This window comes from Lepisma saccharinum, chromosome 10 (genome assembly GCF_977018435.1).
Source record: "Lepisma saccharinum chromosome 10, izLepSacc3.1, whole genome shotgun sequence".
Lineage (NCBI taxonomy): Eukaryota > Metazoa > Arthropoda > Insecta > Zygentoma > Lepismatidae > Lepisma > Lepisma saccharinum.
In genome coordinates, this window is record NC_139238.1 from 48,563,731 (window position 1) to 48,583,250 (window position 19,520).

General features: G+C 38.9%; 4 protein-coding genes across 4 annotated transcripts in view; 3 read left to right on the forward strand and 1 right to left on the reverse strand.

The window, feature by feature from the left end:
* Positions 1–13,530, reverse strand: part of LOC145994088 (BTB/POZ domain-containing protein 2-like) — a 48,426-nt gene extending 34,896 nt beyond the window's left edge. The window contains exon 1 of the mRNA XM_083130176.1: positions 13,513–13,530. Within this exon, the coding sequence (XP_082986302.1) occupies positions 13,513–13,530 (18 nt within the window). The remainder of the gene's footprint in view (positions 1–13,512) is intronic.
* A 394-nt stretch (positions 13,531–13,924) lies between these two features.
* LOC145994089 (uncharacterized) lies at positions 13,925–16,225 on the forward strand. The gene has a single exon (XM_083130177.1). It carries the CDS (start codon positions 13,925–13,927, stop codon positions 16,223–16,225), a length of 2,301 nt encoding a protein of 766 aa, XP_082986303.1.
* Positions 16,226–16,236: 11 nt separating this feature from the next.
* Positions 16,237–17,283, forward strand: LOC145994090 (uncharacterized). The gene has a single exon (XM_083130178.1). It carries the CDS (start codon positions 16,237–16,239, stop codon positions 17,281–17,283), a length of 1,047 nt encoding a protein of 348 aa, XP_082986304.1.
* A 210-nt stretch (positions 17,284–17,493) lies between these two features.
* On the forward strand, positions 17,494–19,128 carry LOC145994091 (uncharacterized). Its single transcript, XM_083130179.1, has one exon. The coding sequence runs from the start codon at positions 17,494–17,496 to the stop codon at positions 19,126–19,128; it is 1,635 nt and encodes a 544-aa protein (XP_082986305.1).
* The last annotated feature ends 392 nt before the right edge of the window (positions 19,129–19,520 follow it).

A 19,520-nucleotide genomic window follows, 5' to 3' on the forward strand; every position in this document is an offset into this window, starting at 1 on the left:
GAGATGCATTTTATCATGCGGCATACATACTTTACCTTGGGGGCATTGTGATTTGAAAAGTGGGAAACAATGCCCAATTACAGAGCATGATTTGAAGTAAATAAACATGCCTATGAACTTATTTGGGTTCAAAAAACAGGCTATTATGGACCTGCCGACACCACAACCCTCTCCTGATGTGCTGTCTAAACTGAGTGGCTTGTTAATTATTCATCTGAACAGCATACTTACAGATGTTGATGAAGAAACGGGCAAAACATTGTACATATTTAACAATAATTTAAATCATTACCAATTACCTGTAGGTGGTCAATTGCAATTTATTACAACCCCTGAGGGTGATGTCAAGATTTCAGTAGGGAGAAATATTTACAGAATTAAGCACTCAAACATGATTTCTGGCACTGTATATACTGTTTCTGCTGGTGACTGCTTATATATTGAGGTCCCTGGATCCTATGACAAGCTTATACCTTTTTTTATAGAATTAAGAATCAGATACTCTATAATAAATAACCATTAAAAGAAAATGCCTAATGATATATTTGGCCATACAAGACATGAAGATCACAGTGATGAGATTCTGATGCTTGATGTCAGAGTCAAGAAATTAAGAAGTGATTTACAAGCTTTACAAACCACACTCAATGCCAGTCTTCAACTAGAAATTACAAATTTACAATCACAATGCATGGACCCTCTTCTTAAAATTGATTCCGAACTCAAACTGTTGCTTCAGAAATATACTGATCTGGCCACATTAGATAATTTTCAAAGTTTAGAAGAAGCTGTAGCAGCTCTTCAAGCCAAATTTAAGACCCAGGCCACCAACTCCGAGCAATTGAAACAGCAATTGGAAGAGCAGATAAATAATGTCCAGACACAGCTCCAAACAATTGTCAAAAGCATAAAATCACAGGAAGATTTTGATCTAGTCATTTCCACTCTAAAAGAACAGATTCAGTCACTCGAAATACCTAATCTGGATCCTCTGCATAATGCCATAGCCGAGGTTAAAGAAAAAATTGAGACACTTGAAAATTTTATGAACAATTTGCCATCTTCTGATGCTTTGAATGCAATAACTCGGAGTGTAGCAAATATTAAGCTGCAACTTGAAACATATGAAGATTTTGGAAAAATTCAAAGTACCATAACCCATCTTGAAGGTACAATAGCAGCAGTGCAAAATGATTTGACAAATGTACAAGAAACTCGCCTGCCTGGGATTGTAGACACACTTGTTAGTGTCCAGCAACAGATCACAAAGCTTGAAAACCTCAACACTGAATCTGAGCTATCTCATTTTCATCATTTGATCGATGATATTCAAACAAAACTTGAAATTTTACAACAATCAACACCCACTCAGGCAGATATAGCCCTGCTCCAAAATGCTATGCAAAATGTGGCTGATGCATCTGAATTAAACAATGTCAAATTGGCACTTGAATCTTTGCAAAATACAGTATCAAATCTTCCCACATCACAGGAACTTAAAAATATTAAGAGGGCAGTGAATCGCATATTGAAATCAGAAGATATCAAGAATATCCAAGCAGAGATCAAACATCTCACTCAGACAGTGGCCACTCTACCAACCAATCAACATATTAATGAACTGCATGCCCTGTTTGAGGATATCAGAAGACAGGTCCATGATCTTACTGCTCAAAATTCAAAATTGGCAGTTGTTGAAAATTTGCAACAAATTGTAGCTAATATCAAGCAACAGCTAGGGACCATGGAATCCAATCAAGCAAATGCCCTGTCTGTTTTTGCCACCCAGCTTCAAGAGATTGTGCAACAATACAAGAAACTTATTGTGGACATGAAAATCAAGCCAGGCCACGATGATGTTGTTAGGACCATCAATGAGCATCTTGAATCTGTAACAAGCAGATTGCTCACAGCAGAAAAGGAAATAACAGGCATAATCGAGAATCCAAAACATACAGCAATTCTTGAATTGTACAGCATCCCCAACAAAGAATATGATTCACCATTTACACCAGGTGGCAAAATATATATGCTGTCCCCTGCACAATTTTATTACCAGTTTTTTGTTGGGGGTACATTGAGACCAATCAAGATCAAATATTGGCATCAGCCACAGGCACACCACTACCCCACCTTATCAATAACAAATGCTGAGAACAAAGTGAAAATCACCAGTGTAGAGTTAGAGGATTTTACAGATCCCAATACATTAGAAACAGCCTATGTTGAAGATGATGGCTCTCTGGAATTTAAAATACAAATAGGGGACAAATTATATTTAGAAAATCCTGCAGTATCAGCTGCTGAATACCCCATAGTTGCAATATTCTTGTTTACATATTATGTCTAGACAAATTATTGTTGATGAACTACACAGACAGGCCCGACATAATTTTAAGAGACTCCCAGTAGTCACAAAGGGCATAGATGATTTATGGCAGAGCGACTTGATTGAAATGGCATCTGGACAGTTGAAAAACTTAGACAAAATCAACAAGGGCTACAAGTATCTACTCACTGTCATAGATACATTTTCAAAATTTGCCTGGGCTGTGCCACTCAAATCCAAGACTGGGAAATGTGTTACAGAAGCCTTCAGGACAATCATCAATCAGAGTGGAAGATCACCGCGCTATTTGCAAACAGATAATGGCAAAGAATTTTATAATTCAGTGTTCCAACAATTTATTAAAAGCCAGTCAATAAAACATTACTCGAGTTACAGTGATCTCAAGGCCTCAATTGTAGAGAGATTCAACAGAACCTTAAAAAATCTTATGTATAAACAATTTACCCTCCAAGGTAATTATAAATGGCTTAATATTCTTCCAGAACTTCTACATAAATATAACAACTCGGTTCATTCCACAATCAACATGAAACCCTCTGAAGTAACTTCATCTGATGAGCAAAAATTGATCAGGACTGTTTATTATCCTAGATACCAGGCAACAACAAGAAGGGCCAAATACAGGGTGGGTGATCAAGTAAGAATCATCAAATATAAGCACTTATTCAAAAGAGGCTTTACTAGAAACTGGAGTACTGAATTATTTACAGTGGTTCAAGTTAAACCCGGGACCCTTAACACATATATAATAAAAGATCACCGAGGAGAAATTCTCAAAGGCAGATTCTATGAAGAAGAACTCAGCAAAACTAAACAGCCTGACACATATCTCATAGAAAAAATCATCCGCAGAAAAGGCAACAAGTTACTTGTCAAATGGCTGGGTCATCCGGAAAACAGCTGGATCAATGCAGACAAAGTGATAATATGAGCACCTGGGATGTTATAAAGAGGCTGCCAGAACCTGAACAACAGAATAAGAGAAATGGCAACTTGCTGCCTGATAATATTAGGTGTCTTATTGTTGGGCCATCTGCTTGTGGTAAAACTACACTAGTAGTTGATAATTTTTTATTGGCACCCAACTGGTTAGACTGGAAAAACAGGCACTTGTATGTCTTTTCTAAGAGCTTGGAACAATTAAAATATCAGCAGCTGATGAAGCTATATGATGGACTGGATATAGCCACTTTTGAATCAGATGTTAAGCCACTTGATGAATGTCTCGATAATTCTGTTGTTGTGTTTGATGACGTTATACTGGATAATCAAAACAAGGTTAGAAATTTCTTTACACAGGGGCGGCACAAAAACATTGATTGCTTCTACCTGGCACAGACTTTTTCAAAAATACCGAAGCAACTGATCCGAGACAACAGCAATTTTATATGTGTGTTTCATCAAGATCACACCAACCTCAAACACATACACGATGAATATGTAGGTGGGGACTTGAGCTACAATGATTTTTCCAAGTTTTGCAGCAGGTGCTGGAATCAAAACAGTTATGGGTTTGTCACAATTGATATGACAAGAAAACCCAATAGTGGCAAATACAGAAATAAAATCAACAATTTTCTAGACGTTGAAACATATATAAATAACCATGAAAAGACCAATCATTGAAGATCTTAAGTTAAGAGATTATCTTGTAAAAAGATTTAAGGGATGGAAATCAGAGAACCGGGGAATTTATGAAAAACACAAACAAACAGAACAGCCTGTAATTGATGCTATTAATAATTTAGGTAAGAATATCAAAACTGTTACAGAGCAAAATCAAGATTTGATCACAGAGCTTGTACCTGTAGCTGCAAGGAACATATTAGATTATCCATTCACCCCACTTTCCAGTATTCATACACCTAGTCCTCTTGCTCCTAGAAGAATTGAAGCTACTCAGGATCCTATTGAATTGGGTCTTCTTGCTCAAAAATATTTAACCACACCAAAAGACAACAAAGATGAGGTCTTTGGCTTATATGCTGACACAGAGCTTGATGGCAGTATCATACATAGAATTGGCAATTTCAGAGTAACATTTATGGGGGATGATATAATTGTATATTCAGAATCTCGTCTCGGAGAAAAAGGTGCTTTTGTTAAGTACCCCGGAACACCTGGATTGTGGGAACTGATGACTAGGAAAAGGCCTGGCGGCTATACAGATCAAGATTATGAGCATTACAAAGAAATATTAATAAAATCAGATGCTCTATACCAGAACAATGATCCCACACAAAAAAGAGTCAAGTCGAGCAGTGGGGCAAAATACAATAATTTAATCAAGCCCATATGGTCACAGATCAAGACAGGTAGTGGAATCAAACATTACAACACCCTGCCTAAAGAATTTGTGTGGGTTGATGATGTCAGGAAACTTGTGGATAGGTTGCTGGTCATAGCTGGGGAGGAAAATGCTGGCAACCACAATTTTTACAATGAAAAAGTTGGAATTATGGACATGATAAGCACAAAATTGTCTAATTTTATAGTGAATGACCCTAAGGGGATTGGATATCTCATAAAAATTATTAATACTCTACCACCTAAATTTTGGAATGTCTCTGAGGGTCGGGGGTTGGTTAATGACATTATAAACAAGCTGCCATTTGAACTACATATTCCAGGCTATCAGTATTGTGGTCCAGGCACAAAACTGGATCATAGATTAAACAGAGGTGATCCTGGTGTTAATCCCCTAGATGCTGCTTGCAGAGACCATGACATAGCATATAACACACATTCTGATCTTGACAAGAGACATGTTGCAGACAAAAAATTAGAAGAGGCTGCATTTGGTAGATTTGTAAGCAAAGATGCTTCTTTGAGTGAAAAAATATCAGCATTGGGAACCACCATAGCTATGAGCACCAAACAAAAACTGGGGTGGGGGCTGTGAATATGTATATAATAAACCTACAATGAAGGCCAAGGGTGTTATGTATCAAATACCTTATGCAGGTCTCAAATCTCTTAAAACTATTGACAGTCTCTTGACCAAAAAGCAGCGAAAGAAAAAAAGCTCTTGTCTTGCAAAGGGGCATGGTATGAAATTGTTGCTTAGTACCCCCCAATTAAAAAAATTACAGCAATCAAGAAAAAAATCACATGTGGGGGGATTTATATTTACCATCCCTGCCATCTTAGCTGCTCTCGGGGCTGTTGGGAGCTTGGCTGGGGGATCAGCTGCCATAGCAAAAACAGTAATAGATGCCAAGAAAAATAGGGCAGAATTAGATGAGCAGAGGCGCCATAACCTGGCAATGGAGAAAAAAGGCAAAGGTGTTAAGAGAGCCATGAGTAAGTTTAAAAAAAACAAGAGCCGCTTACAAACCAAGATATTGAAGCTTTAATCAAGCCACTGGGCATCAAACATTTTAGAGGTGTGTACATGTCTGATTCTTTACCGGAACAACCACTCAACAAGGAGTGTGGCATTGTTAATTTGGATGAGTTCAAAAATCAGGGCACTCACTGGATCTGTTATCTTTAATATTTAAAAGATGAGGCATTTGTGTTTGATTCATTTGGAGGTGTTCCACTTGAAAATTTAGTAAAATATCTAAAATCATCTAATCTTTATTACAATAATGCCCGTGTTCAAAACTTCAAAGATGTTAATTGCGGACATTTGTGTTTATCTGTTCTCAGATATATGTCTCAAATAAATAAACCATCAATTGAAAATTTTCAAAAGGCCTTGTGGTATCTGAAACATCATGGGGGTATTCCATCTCACCAGCCAAAATTCAATATTGAAACTCAAATTGCATGATGACATAGTGTATCCCAAAACAATAGCTCTCAGAGCATTTTACGGCATGTACCTGATCCCTAATATTACGCACCACAACAATACAATTGCAGTAGGGGATCAAAAAATTGTCATCACTCCAGGGCAATATAATCTATCCACTCTAAATGCTCAATTACCCAGAGGTGTAGTGTTAACTCAAAATTCTGTCACTCACAGAGTGGAGATTGTATCTGCTACAGAAACAGTGGATCTGGGTACTATAGGAGAGCTGTTAGGCTTTGAGAACAACACAAAACTTGAAGCAGGCATCAAACACACTGCTATGAATATACCTAAATTCTTAGCCATAGAGACTCTGAATATTCACTGTAATGTGGCCGAGGGTATGATCACCAAATCAAATGGGATAGGCACTCACAAACAAACTGGCATCATTGCAACATTCAAACCTAATTCTGAATTCATGGAGCCCATCATCTACAATCCATCCCCAACATTATATTTTCCTGTGTGCCATAATAGAATAGATTACATTGAGTTGATGGTCACTAATGAAAAAGAAGAATTAGTTGATTTTGCTGGAGCCACAACAACTGCTATCATAGAGATTAACATTTAAATAAAAATACATACAATGGAAAATATTGAGAGTTATGAGCTACAATCATTCCCCCCAAACAGGAGGACATTTGCAAATTTAAATCAACCCAATACACAGATTGAGGTTGATCTTGATGTAGGGGACGGCTTTATACACCCCCACAGAGCAGATCTATACATCAAATTTGATGTTGTAAAGCTCGATGGTACAGATTACCCTGCAAATTCAAATATAAGATTGGTAGACAATTTTGTGCCGCATCTGTTCTCTGAAATTGAGATCAGAAAGCATGGTGTTGTTATAAACAGAATAGATTATCCCGGTATTACCTCCACAGCTTTGGCCACACTAAAATTATCCAAAACCGAGGCTTCATACTACCAAATAGGTGGATTTGAGGCTGGTGATAAAATATTAACCAAGAGCCACACAGTGCTGTTTCCCATGCGCCTGTTGCCAGGATTCTTCTCGGATTACAAGGAAATTATGTGGAAGGGCGGTTTAAGAATCACATTTAGAAGAGCTGCAAATGATAATAATGCTTTGATGAGGTACAGCACATTAAACCCTACAGGGGAAGCTCTGCCCAATACCCTACCTGATGAGGGCAAGTGCATTATTCAGACTATGGAGCTAAGAATTCCAGTTGTTGAATATGAAGCCAGTTACGCTCTTAAATACAAAGCTGATATCCTAAAAAATCCACAGGTTCCTCTGCAATTTTACACATATCAATGCGTACAGAAGGTTGCCTCTGGTACTTATTATGAATTTGATGCCACAAATTCATTCTCCAGTATTCAATTTGACATGCTCGATTTTGTGGTGGTACTGTTTCAGACTGGGAGACACAATAATCAGGAAAAAAATTCAAGTAGATTTGATAACTGCAACATCAAGAACATATATCTTAAAAATGGTAGAAATGAAGTCTTTCCTAGAGAAAATTACAATTTAGACATGTCCAAGGATGATTTCCTCAAATTATATGAAGCTTTTTCGGCTTTCAAGCGCGTCACTACTGGCAGTACTGACCTGTATTACGCACCAGATGAATTCAAAGCACGGAGACCCATGTTTGTCATCAATGCTTCAAAAAGGAAACAAGTTGTGGTTAATGACAGGACAAACATTAAAATTATCTGTGAATTCCACGAGGCATTACCTGATGACACCATATGTAGTGTCATTCTCATAGGGGAAAAATCATATGTTTATGATGTAAGAAATGAGAGAGTCACAGAGCAATTCTAGAAGAATTACATTGTTTTAATATTAGATAAACAAATTGAGCCTGGTATCCAATTGAACTTAAACCAGAAATAAATATGTGTATGTGTGTGTGTGTGTGTGTGTGTGTGTGTGTGTGTGTATGTGTGTGTGTGTGTGTGTGTGTGTGTGTGTGTGTGTGGGTGAGGGTGGCCTGGTTTTAAGTGTGGCATCAAGAGGGGCATATTTTCCTTTGAGAGGGAGCTCTTCCCTTCCGAAAAAGCTCTTCCTTTCCGAAAAATATTTGAGGGCATTTTCACAAAAATCTTGGGTTAGGCAGAGTGCTACACTAGAGCAAAAAACCCATATGGGCATGTTGAGCAAGTTTTAAGTGTAGCAAATCTGCTGGAGAGAAGCTCTTCCTTTCGGGCACTGGTCCCACCGTAAATACAACTACTGCGTTGCCACACTGTTGATTTCATACTTGGAGAGCATGACGAAGAAGTCGACAGTGACAGTGACAATCACGATGTAGAACAACATGTGGAATGTGGACTGATTTGATTACAGGTAAGTTTGGCAACAGTGCATCGATCGTAAAATTGCAGGATACGAAAATGGCGTCTTCGATTATGAAAGCTTGAAGTTAAAGTGCTACGAAAATAAGATTTTTTATCGGTTCGTTTTCACAATTAGAGCAAAACCTTTCACGGATAGCCCCACTGACCATTCTCGGTAAGGTTAGGTTAGGTTAGGCAAACATAGTTAAAATTTGGGGTCGTAAAACCATGCACGGGTAGACCCACACACACCATTGACGGATAGCCCCACGAACCATTCACGGTGGTTAGATTAGGTTTGGTTAGGCAAGGCAAGGATAATTAAAATCAGGAATGTATATTTCTCTTTTTTTAAGTATTGGAAACACAAAATTTTCCGGTAAATAATGAGCAATCGTGCCGATCGCGGACCACTCAATTTAGCTTATTTTGCAATTTCTACACATGAGCCCCAAATTTTAACTTAAAATTCGTGATTAGGAGGCCTCAATTAGTGAGTATGCGAAATATTACAAAAATCGGGGATTGGTCCGGTATTGTAAATTCTGCGCCATCGGGGAGGCTGATAGCTGCTATACTATAAGAAATCAAGTCAAAATTAAAGTAAAAGTTTAACTACATGTTTACCCAACGACATTTACAATATTGGAAGGACAGAATTCTTAATAATTGATTCTTCAACGAAAGGTATAAGCGTGGTGTAGTGGCTAGTATTCTCGATTGGGCTGTTAGCGGTCCTAGGATCGATCCTCCTTACGAAGTCTTCTCTTTTTTTCGATTCTCATTTTATTAAACAACGGCATTATTTGTAATAGCAGTATTGTAGTAGTGTATTGGTTCTTGAAAGCATTGATTGCGGTCTCAGGTTCGATCCTCCATACTAGAAAACATATTTCCCCTTCTATTAAGGTAACATTATTTGTAATAGCAGTGTAAAGTGGCTACATTGTTCTGCATCTGAAATGTACATATAAAAAACAAATGAATGAATTGACACACGTTCAAAGGGATATTTTCATGTATAAAATCATGAATTATGATACTCTAACGATAATTCTGTACTCGTTTAAAGACATTGACAAATATTAATGAAATAACTCTTTATATTTGTGGCAATTCAGGATATACTAATTTTACCCTTTTTCCCACTCGAGATCAATGCAAGGATACCTCCGCAAATATCGAATGAAAAGTTTTCAACATGTGCAATTATCCATTAAATGTTTTCTCCGATTCGTTCTATCTTCGTTTTCTTTGTTACAAACAAGTATTCTTTGCACATTACATGTAGGAGGAGAGTTGCATCTACATTTCACGTTCGTCAGCTCCTTCCACCTGCTTTCAGGAGTGACAGCTTGTAGGGTAATGGTTACCGTTAAGGATTGTCAACCTGATGGTCGTAGGTTCAAACCCCTCCGGTGGCAGAAAATTTTCGTAAGTTTTAGACATATCCCATTGTGTTCATTGTCCAGGCTGTGTGAAACGGAATGATTCAGTTTGGAATTAACGATGGGGGAGGGGAAATATTAAATTACAACATCTTCATTTCAACGAAGCGAGAATTGGAGAAACATTGGATAAATGTTAAAATTACATTCATGTTTTTAGTGGTATAATCGCATGTAAAATCAATGATCTTACGTGAAAGATTTCATCTTGCTCTGAACTCAGCCAAAAGGCATATTGCACCGATCTAATACATTCTCCAATACATTTCAAAATGTTATTGAATGTTTCATGTCGACAATTTGACCAATGCATCAATTCTTGACGCTGAGACGATATTTTCTGCAACTACCTCTTCTCTTCAGTCCCTTCTGTTCTTCTCTTCTCCTTCTCCTTCTTCTCTCCCCTCCTTCTGCTCTGCTTTTATCTCATATCGCCTTCCCTACTTTTCTCGCATCTTATCTCCATCCCACTCATCTTCACTCCTCGTATCTCCTCTCCTGTCTTAGATTTCCGACTCCACTGCACTCTTCTCCTCTTCTTTTCGTTCTTCTCTTTTTCTCTCCTTTACTCTACTCTCCACTCCCCTCTTCTCGTCTCCTCTTCTCTCATCTCGTTTTCCTTCTCTTTTCTCTTCTTTGCTCCATTTTCCTCATCCCTCCTCGATTATTCCTTTCTTCTCACTACTTCTCCTCTCCTCGTCTATCCTCTCTTTCTTCTCTCCTCTACTTTTCCTCTTCTCCTTTCGCTTTTTCTCCTCTCGTTTGTCACCTCTCGTTTTCTTTCACCTCTTTTTCTTTCTGTAGACTCATCAGCGATGAAATACTAGAAAACCTATTTTTTCTTTGAGAAAGAATTTTGTCACATGCGATATAATAGTGATATTTTTAATACTTTTATACAATAACACTTGTTTTTATTTCTTTCGCGTATTTTATAAATATCTATTGTGCATGTGGCAACCCTGAAATTGAGCCGCCTAACTCTACACGCAACCCACCAACGCCTTGTGTAAATTGGGTTGCCTAGTTAAATGTCGTTGTCCTAAAACTTTTGAGAGACACTGTACAGTACAAACTAAGTGAAGTTAAGTATATAGGTCATGTGTTTAGTAAGGAGGGTATAAAAGCGGATTAAGAGTAGGTTAAAGCCGTTCTTAACATTGAAAATCCCACAAACAAAAAGGAGTTGCAAAGAATACTTGGTATGGTAAACTATCTGCATCAATTTATACCTGACATGTCTATGTTGACGGCACCTTTACGAGAACTTCTCAAAAGCAATGCGACAAGGCAGTGGTTACATTTTGATGTTTGATGCTGAATTGGAAGGTACCAACACTGAATTAAATGGTGATACACAGACAAATTCTGAATCACATAGCTCAGTTAACAATAGAGTAATTGATGAACAAGGTGAGTCTTACACAACAAGATCTGGTAGAAGAATAAACAAACCAGAAAAACTTAAGGATTATGTCACATAAAGTCTATAAAGATTTGTTGTATGTATTGTATGTTTAATCATTATAAAAAAAGGGAGGAGATGTAATATATTGTAATATGTGTAGACCAGTTGCTGGCAACAGTACACACACAAGACGGCCGCGCACACCATGTAGAGGTTAACCTGTTGTACGCAGTTGTTCGATAATAAATAAGTTATTCAATTTAACATTGTTTGCATATAAATAAAATATAGAACAATGGCTAAACATTTTCAATCTATTAACTTTGGCTGCGATTCATGCGATAAGGAAGGGGGCACGCACATCCTTTATATGAATGTCAACCTAAAATTATATAGCCTACTTTACACACATATTTCAGTGACAGTAATTTGCCAACCTCCTTGTCAGAGTGGTTAGTACATCGTGCTACGACGCCAGGGATTTTTGGGTTCGAATCCTGGCCTGAGCATTGGTGCTTTTTGTAAGTGCCAATCCATCAGTTTCATCATATCATCACTCATTCTCTCGACGCGATTAACCAAAAGTTCCAGAAAAGCGAATCAAAATAAACGAAACCAAATCAATTAATCAATCAATCAATCAGTCACAGTAATTTGAGTTAATTAATAGAAGTGCTTTGCACGAACATGGTAACTTCAAACAGAGGGAGTGCTTTCTTTCGTTTTTAGGGCAACATTATTATGGGAAAAATATGCTTCATTTGCCCCCCACCACCCGGAAAAAAAATATCTTGCTTACTTCTCCCTTGGAAAAATCCTGCGGAAATCCATGTCGCCGTTCTGAAATCTTCATCATCTCTTCTTTCTACTTTGTTTAGCGCTAATGCACATGAACTTGATCTAAGAGCTCAAAAATTTAGATACGTCCAGAGAACGTTTCAAGAAACTACGAAAATAAACTATGTACTTCAATTTTCCCATGTTCATATACATAACTGCAATGCTCAATATGGGCTTTTTGCTTTATATTAGGCTATGTACAGGGTGGCTCAATAAGTCACTTAAGAGTGGGCTGGAGGTTGGCATGAAAGTAGTTTCCTGGCCCGATGCGATACAGAGACACCTAGCGACATATCAGAGGACTAGGAATTCTTTTCGGCTGTCCTAAGCCTGAGGCCAGAGAACCTTCCTTCCTTCACCACCCCCTCCCCTCCGCGTGACTCCCGCAGTGAGGTTTCCAGGAAAAGGACACCCACCTGTTTCTTTTAATTCTGGTTTCGGAGGCTAAAATTTCTCCACTGGCAAAGCAATTCGCATTTCTCTGCTTGCTGGCTGACTCTTGCATGGAGCGAGACGAGTGGCAGGCTCCAGAGACAGAACCTTCATCACTGAAGTTTTGATTGAATAAATGTGGTTGATTACCTACTATAATTATGTTGAATTTTCTTGTTGAGGTTGGAATTTTATCAATTGAGAGTAAAGAAGGCGGTAGAGAATATCAGTTGAAAGAAAGTATTTTTCTTTGAAGGGGGTGTTTTTTTATACAAAATCAATATAATAATAATAATAATAATAATAATAAGGCAAGAATTAGTAACAATTATTATTTCAACTATTAACGAATCGAGTCCCTATTAGAGATGGGCAGGAGCGAAACTACCTGGAATTTAAAAAGGGGAAACGTGGATATGCGTAATAACATATGTGTTTGGGATAGATTAGTGTATGTATTATTATTTGTGTTATCAATGTGTGAAAATTCGTGTATCTTAAGTATTCATTATACTTGTCGCCACTAGGTGGCAGGACAGTGCAGACTCTGCTTCGGAGACTGTGCAGGGCGTGGTACATATCGGGAAATACCCGGACTGAACGAAGAACAGCGAGAGACATTGCTACGCGGTGGTCGACTCCATTCCAATGTAGTCCAGTGTCAGTGTACATTAAATAGTGTATATAATCAGTCCAGTGTTTAAATAAGAAACGCAACATTTTATGGTCCTCCGGGCCGGATTAGTTTACCAAGTGAACAATCTCTGTGAGATATGACGTGTTACGCATCAGAACAAACGTCTCAACTCGCCCGCCATGGAAAGAACGAGTGTTTTCGCGCGGTATCGAAGTGACTTTGTATGCAGTGTTCCAGTTACAGATGTGTACTGACATTCGTACTTACGTCAATATATGGTTGCATGTTATGTGCTCAATCGTAGAACTTTCTGTGTCACAGTACTTATTACGTATTACGTGTAATTTTCGATCACAACGGTTACGCGTGTGGTTTGAACAGACATTCCGTATCGTTATCGTGCGTACGTCGAATGTTTTGTTAGAAGACCGAGTTAACACGGTAGTATTCAGTGGACAATCAGTTATCTGTTACGATAACTCAACACGGGACAGAGTATCATAAATTTGGACAGTTTCGAGCATCCACTACAGTATCCTGCTGTCGGCTGAAGTGACGTCATCGCCAACACCCAGGGAAGCTTGAGATCAAGGTCAGTAGTTAGCTAGGCTCGCACCATATTTTGTTTACTCTTTCCTCACGTACTATTTCCTACATATCTTGCCCTCTTTCCTTCGCGATGGATGAAGAAGAGAAAAGAGTGTTGATACGTAAGAGAGCTGGATTTAGGGGCCAGTTAACACGAACACAAGCATTTGTCAATTCCTTTGAAGATACGGGGGAAGTTCAAGAAGTAAGGGTCCGTTTACAGAATTTAACACCTTTGTGGGAAAAATATGATGAAGTTCAAACACTTTTAGAAGTAGAAGATATAAACGAGAATCACGAACCTCACAGGGGGGATTTTGAAGAAGTTTACTACAAGGTACGGGGTAAAATGGAATCCATTATAGAGAAACATAAACAAGCACAAGCTGCACCTACAGATGGATCGGATGTTGTAAACAATGCTTCATCATTAGGCACCAAGCACATCAAATTACCCACGGTATCTTTACCCACGTTTCACGGTAATTATCAGGATTGGTTAGCATATTCAGATGCATTTCAGGCTATGGTTCACACAAATGACAATATTCCTAAAATACAGAAATTTCACTACTTGCGTTCATCATTGGAATCTGAAGCAAGAACACTTATAGATACTTTGCCCATGACTGATTCAAATTACGATATTGCATGGCAATTGTTGAAGGATAGGTATGAGAATAAACGACTGATAGCAGCAAGTCATGTCAATAACATCTTGCATGTGAACGCAATTAACAAGGAAAATGCCACAGAATTACGTCAGTTCATCAATGACGTCACCAGTAACTTAAATGCTCTTCGAGCCCTTAAATTACAAACACCGTTAGAAGATGTTATTTTGATACATCATTTTTTGGCTCAACTTGATTCTCACACAAGAAGGGAATGGGAATTAAGCCATACCGATCAGTCGTTCCCTACACTAAAGGAACTGTTCACCTTTCTAGAACAAAAATGTCAAGCTTTGGAATCAATGAAGTCTGTTCACGTAAACAAAAATGTCAATGAACACAAGGTTAGCCCTAAACAGAAACACATCCGTCAGTCAAATTCTTACCTGACAACTACAAATACACAATGCTATTTCTGTAAATTAGCACATTCCTTATATTCATGTAAGTCTTTTGCAGGCGCAAGTCTGAAGCAGAAACAAGAGTGTGTGCGCAACAACAAACTTTGTTATAATTGTCTCAGATCGAATCATAATTTTAGGAACTGTACTTCAGGGAATTGTAGCCGCTGTGGATTGAAACACAATTCTCTGTTGCATCCAGAGGAAGGCGGTAAACGAGGAGGTCCTCTAAGGCAAGACCAACCAAGGAATGACTCACCAGACACGAGGAATGAAGCGGCAAGGACAACTTCAGTACAATCTTCATACTGCACATTTAAGAGTAAACCAAGATCACACGTTCTGCTATCAACAGCTTTAGTAGAAGTCGTCGATTCTAGGGGACAGCCACATACATGTAGAGCTCTCCTGGACAGTGGGTCTCAGTCAAATTTCATCAAGGAAGATCTTGTTCAGAGACTACAGTTACGAAAGCAGAAAAATCATATTCCAATCAGAGGAATCAATAATGTTTCATCGGAAGCCAAGCACAGTGTAGACATTCAGCTGCGCTCAATAGTGTCAGACTTCCAGACTTCACTTACTTGTCTGATACTCCCACGCATCACAGGGAACGTACCTTCTCAAGTTATTCATCATGAACATTGGAACCTACCAACCGACATTGAGTTAGCAGATCCAGATTTCTACAAACCAGAAGGGATAGATCTACTAATTGGATCGGAACTTTACTTGCACTTACTTCTTCCTGAAAGACAAACGAGAGATGAAAACTATCCAGTTCTTCAAAATACTGAATTAGGTTGGATTTTAGCTGGTCGGATGGAACAGCCTGTACAACCTAGTACACCCACAGTAGCATGTTTTGTGCGCATGGAGGATAATTTGGATTCTCAATTACGGCGGTTTTTCGAGTTGGAGGAAATGTACTCGAAACCAAAAACAGCTGAAGAAGTAGCTTGTGAAAACCACTTCAATCAACACACCACCAGAGATGAAACAGGGCGTTTCATTGTTCGTCTCCCATTTCGATCAGATCATACAGAGCTAGGACATTCATACAACCAGGCATTATTCAGATTACATCAGTTAGAGAAGAGGTTTCAACAACAACCAGAGTTGAAAGAGGAGTATGGCAGAATACTCGAGGAGTATGAAATGTTGGGACACATGAAGCCAGTACAACCAGATCCAAATGAAGCTGATGACGTGTCATACTATTTACCACATCATCCAGTATTCAAACCTAGCAGCAGCAGCACGAAGACCAGAATTGTTTTGATGCATCAGCAAAAACAACAAATGGAGTCTCATTAAACGATATACTGATGGTCGGTCCAACCACACATGACGATCTTCAGTCTATAGCTCTTCGCTTCAGAACGCACAAGGTTGTATTTACGGCAGACGCCGAGAAGATGTTCAGACAAATCCTGATTCATCCAGATGACACTAAGTTTCAACGCATACTTTGGAGAAAATCTACAGATATGCCAGTACAAACGTTCGAGCTCAGTAGAGTCACATTTGGTTTGGCATCATCACCATTTTTGGCGACCAAAACATTGCAGCAGTTAGCTGAAGAGGAAGCAACCAAGTTTCCGAATGCATCCAAAATTTTACAACGAGATGTTTACGTTGATGACCTCCTCACTGGAGCTAACAGTATTGAAGAAGCTAGACAATTGCAAGGAGAACTAATCGATTTACTGAATTCAGCAGGATTCACTTTGAAGAAATGGTGTTCTAATCATCCAGAACTTCTTGAAGCAGTATCAGCTACTCATAGAGAAATGCAACTACCATTTCAGTTCGACAAGGGAGCAAGCGTTACGGCTTTAGGCCTCACGTGGGATCCAGTCACAGATAAATTGCAAACAAATAACAAGGAGATAGTGTCATGTTATGAAGACAACATCACTAAACGACAAGTAGCTTCTATTGTCGCATCAATCTTTGATCCTTTGGGACTAGTGAGTCCAATAGTAATTTCTTACAAGATATTTCTACAACAATTATGGTTCTATAACATGGAATGGGACGATAAGTTACCAGATCAACTCAACATGGAGTGGAAACGTTTGTTTCAACAGTTACCAAACATTAATGAGATACAAGTTAACAGATTTGTGCTAGTTCAAGGAAAAGTGGTTGACATTCAACTCCACGGATTTTCAGATGCATCGCAAGTTGCATATGGCTGTTGTTTGTATCTTAGATCAACAAATGAAAATGGTGAAACCACTGTACATTTACTTTGTTCACGTTCACGTGTGGCACCTATAAGAAGGATCACTCTTCCTCGTCTTGAATTGTGCGCTGCCTTGTTGTTGGCGAAACTAACACACAAGGTGTTACAACTACTACAATTGTAAGTCAGTAGAATCAATCTATGGACCGATTCGAAGATCGTACTGGCGTGGCTAGCATCACCTGCAAGACGATGGAAAACCTTTGTAGCGAATAGAGTTTCACAAATTCAAGAATGTACTAAGCCTCAGTACTGGAAACATGTAGTGTCAGCACAGAACCCCGCAGATTTAATCAGCAGAGGGACAAATGTAGACTCACTACACACCTCTCAAATGTGGTTTCATGGCCCTGATTGGCTATTACTTCCAGCAACAGCATGGCCTTCGAGTCCAACATCGTCAAGGGATGATGACTTCGAACTCGACGAACTTGAAGAACAAAGAACAACTACAGTAAGTCTAGTCACAAATGCACCAACAATAGAATTCATCAGCAGATTTTCGTCGTTATTGAAACTTCAAAGAGTGATTGCATATTGTTTGAGATTTCTACACAATGCGAGGAACAAACAAGAGAAACACACAGGATCATTGTCAGTAAGTGACTTAAGATCAGCATTGCATACTTGCATTAGAAGCGTGCAACACAAAGTTTATGGCAAGGAAATACGAGAATTGTCTTCTAACAGTCAGGTGTTAAAGGATAGTAAACTTTCAGACTTGCATCCTTTCCTCGATGACAAGCAAGTACTCAGAGTTGGAGGAAGACTTAGACACTCGCAGCTACCATATGATAGCAAACATCAAATCATATTGCCACCGAAGCATCATTTAACTGAATTGATCATTCTTTCAGAACACCACAGACTATTACATGCAGGACCGCAACTCCTTATATCTTCATTACGACGGGAGTACTGGATACCAAGAGCCAGACAAGTGGTCAGAGCTATTCTGCATAAGTGCCTCATTTGTTTCAAATTAAGAGCATCTATTTCCAACCAACTCATGGGACAATTACCACCATCCAGAATACAGTCCACTAGACCATTTCTGAACATTGGAGTTGATTACGCTGGACCAATTATCATCAAGCCGTCAATCACTAGAAGCAAATCAAGGTTGAAGGCATATGTAGCAGTATTTGTATGCTTTGCCACAAAGGCCATACACCTAGAATTGGTCGGAGATCTCAGCACCAAGTCATTCATTGCTGCTTTGCGAAGATTTACGGCACGCAGAGGAAAATGTTTGAACTTGTACAGCGACAACGGAAGAAATTTCGTCGGTGCAAATCGTGAATTACAAGACTTGAAGAATTTATTCCAATCATCAGACTTCAGCAAGTCTTTAGAAGACCATGCAGCTCAGGAAGGATTCAAATGGCATTTTCTACCACCCAATAGCCCAAATATGGCTGGACTTTGTGAAGCAGGAGTGAAGTCCATGAAGCATCACCTGAGGAGAATCGTAGGGAACTCTGCTCTCACTTTCGAAGAACTTGAAACACTCTTAGTTCAAATCGAAGCCTGTCTTAACTCCAGGCCCCTCACAGTATTGTCACATGACCCTACAGATCCCAGTTTTATAACCCCTGGCCATTTCCTTATTGGTGCACCCCTAACTAGTTTTCCTGAGCCTAGTCTAACTAACATCAAAGAATCCAGTTTATCCAGATGGAAGAAATTGCAGCAGATGTACCAACAACTATGGGACCGTTGGTCAAAGGACTACTTGCATTCCCTGCAGCAGAGGACCAAGTGGAACACCCAAAAGAAGAATTTGGAACCAGGAACAGTGGTTTTAGTGAAGGAAGATCACCTACCTCCACTTACATGGAAACTTGCTATAGTTGAACAAGTGCATCCTGGTGCGGATGGACTAGTACGTGTTGCAACTGTTCGCACTTCATCTTCAACCTATAAACGTCCAGTTAACAAACTAGTGCCTCTTCCAATAGATCATTAGTTGTACTTTTGTTGATCGACTCGATCAAGAGGTAATAACATATGGAAAAACTGAAAAGGAGAAAGACGGACAAAACAATGTAACAAAATGTACAGTAGTAACAAAGATGTCAGGAAACAATAGTATAATATTGAACATACACTTTGATGAAGTAGTTTTCTTTGTTATGATCTGAATTAAGTCCCTTTGCACAGTTCTCATCGTTGGAGTTCACAGCAGCTTTAATCGGCCAAGATTGATTGATTTTGTTTTGTTTATTTTACTTCGCCTTTCTGCCACTCTTGGCTAATGATGATATGATGTAATCGATGAAGAGACGCTCACGAAGGACACGTATGCCCAGACCGGATTCGAACCCGGGACCACTGGCGTCGTAGCGAAATGAGATAAAT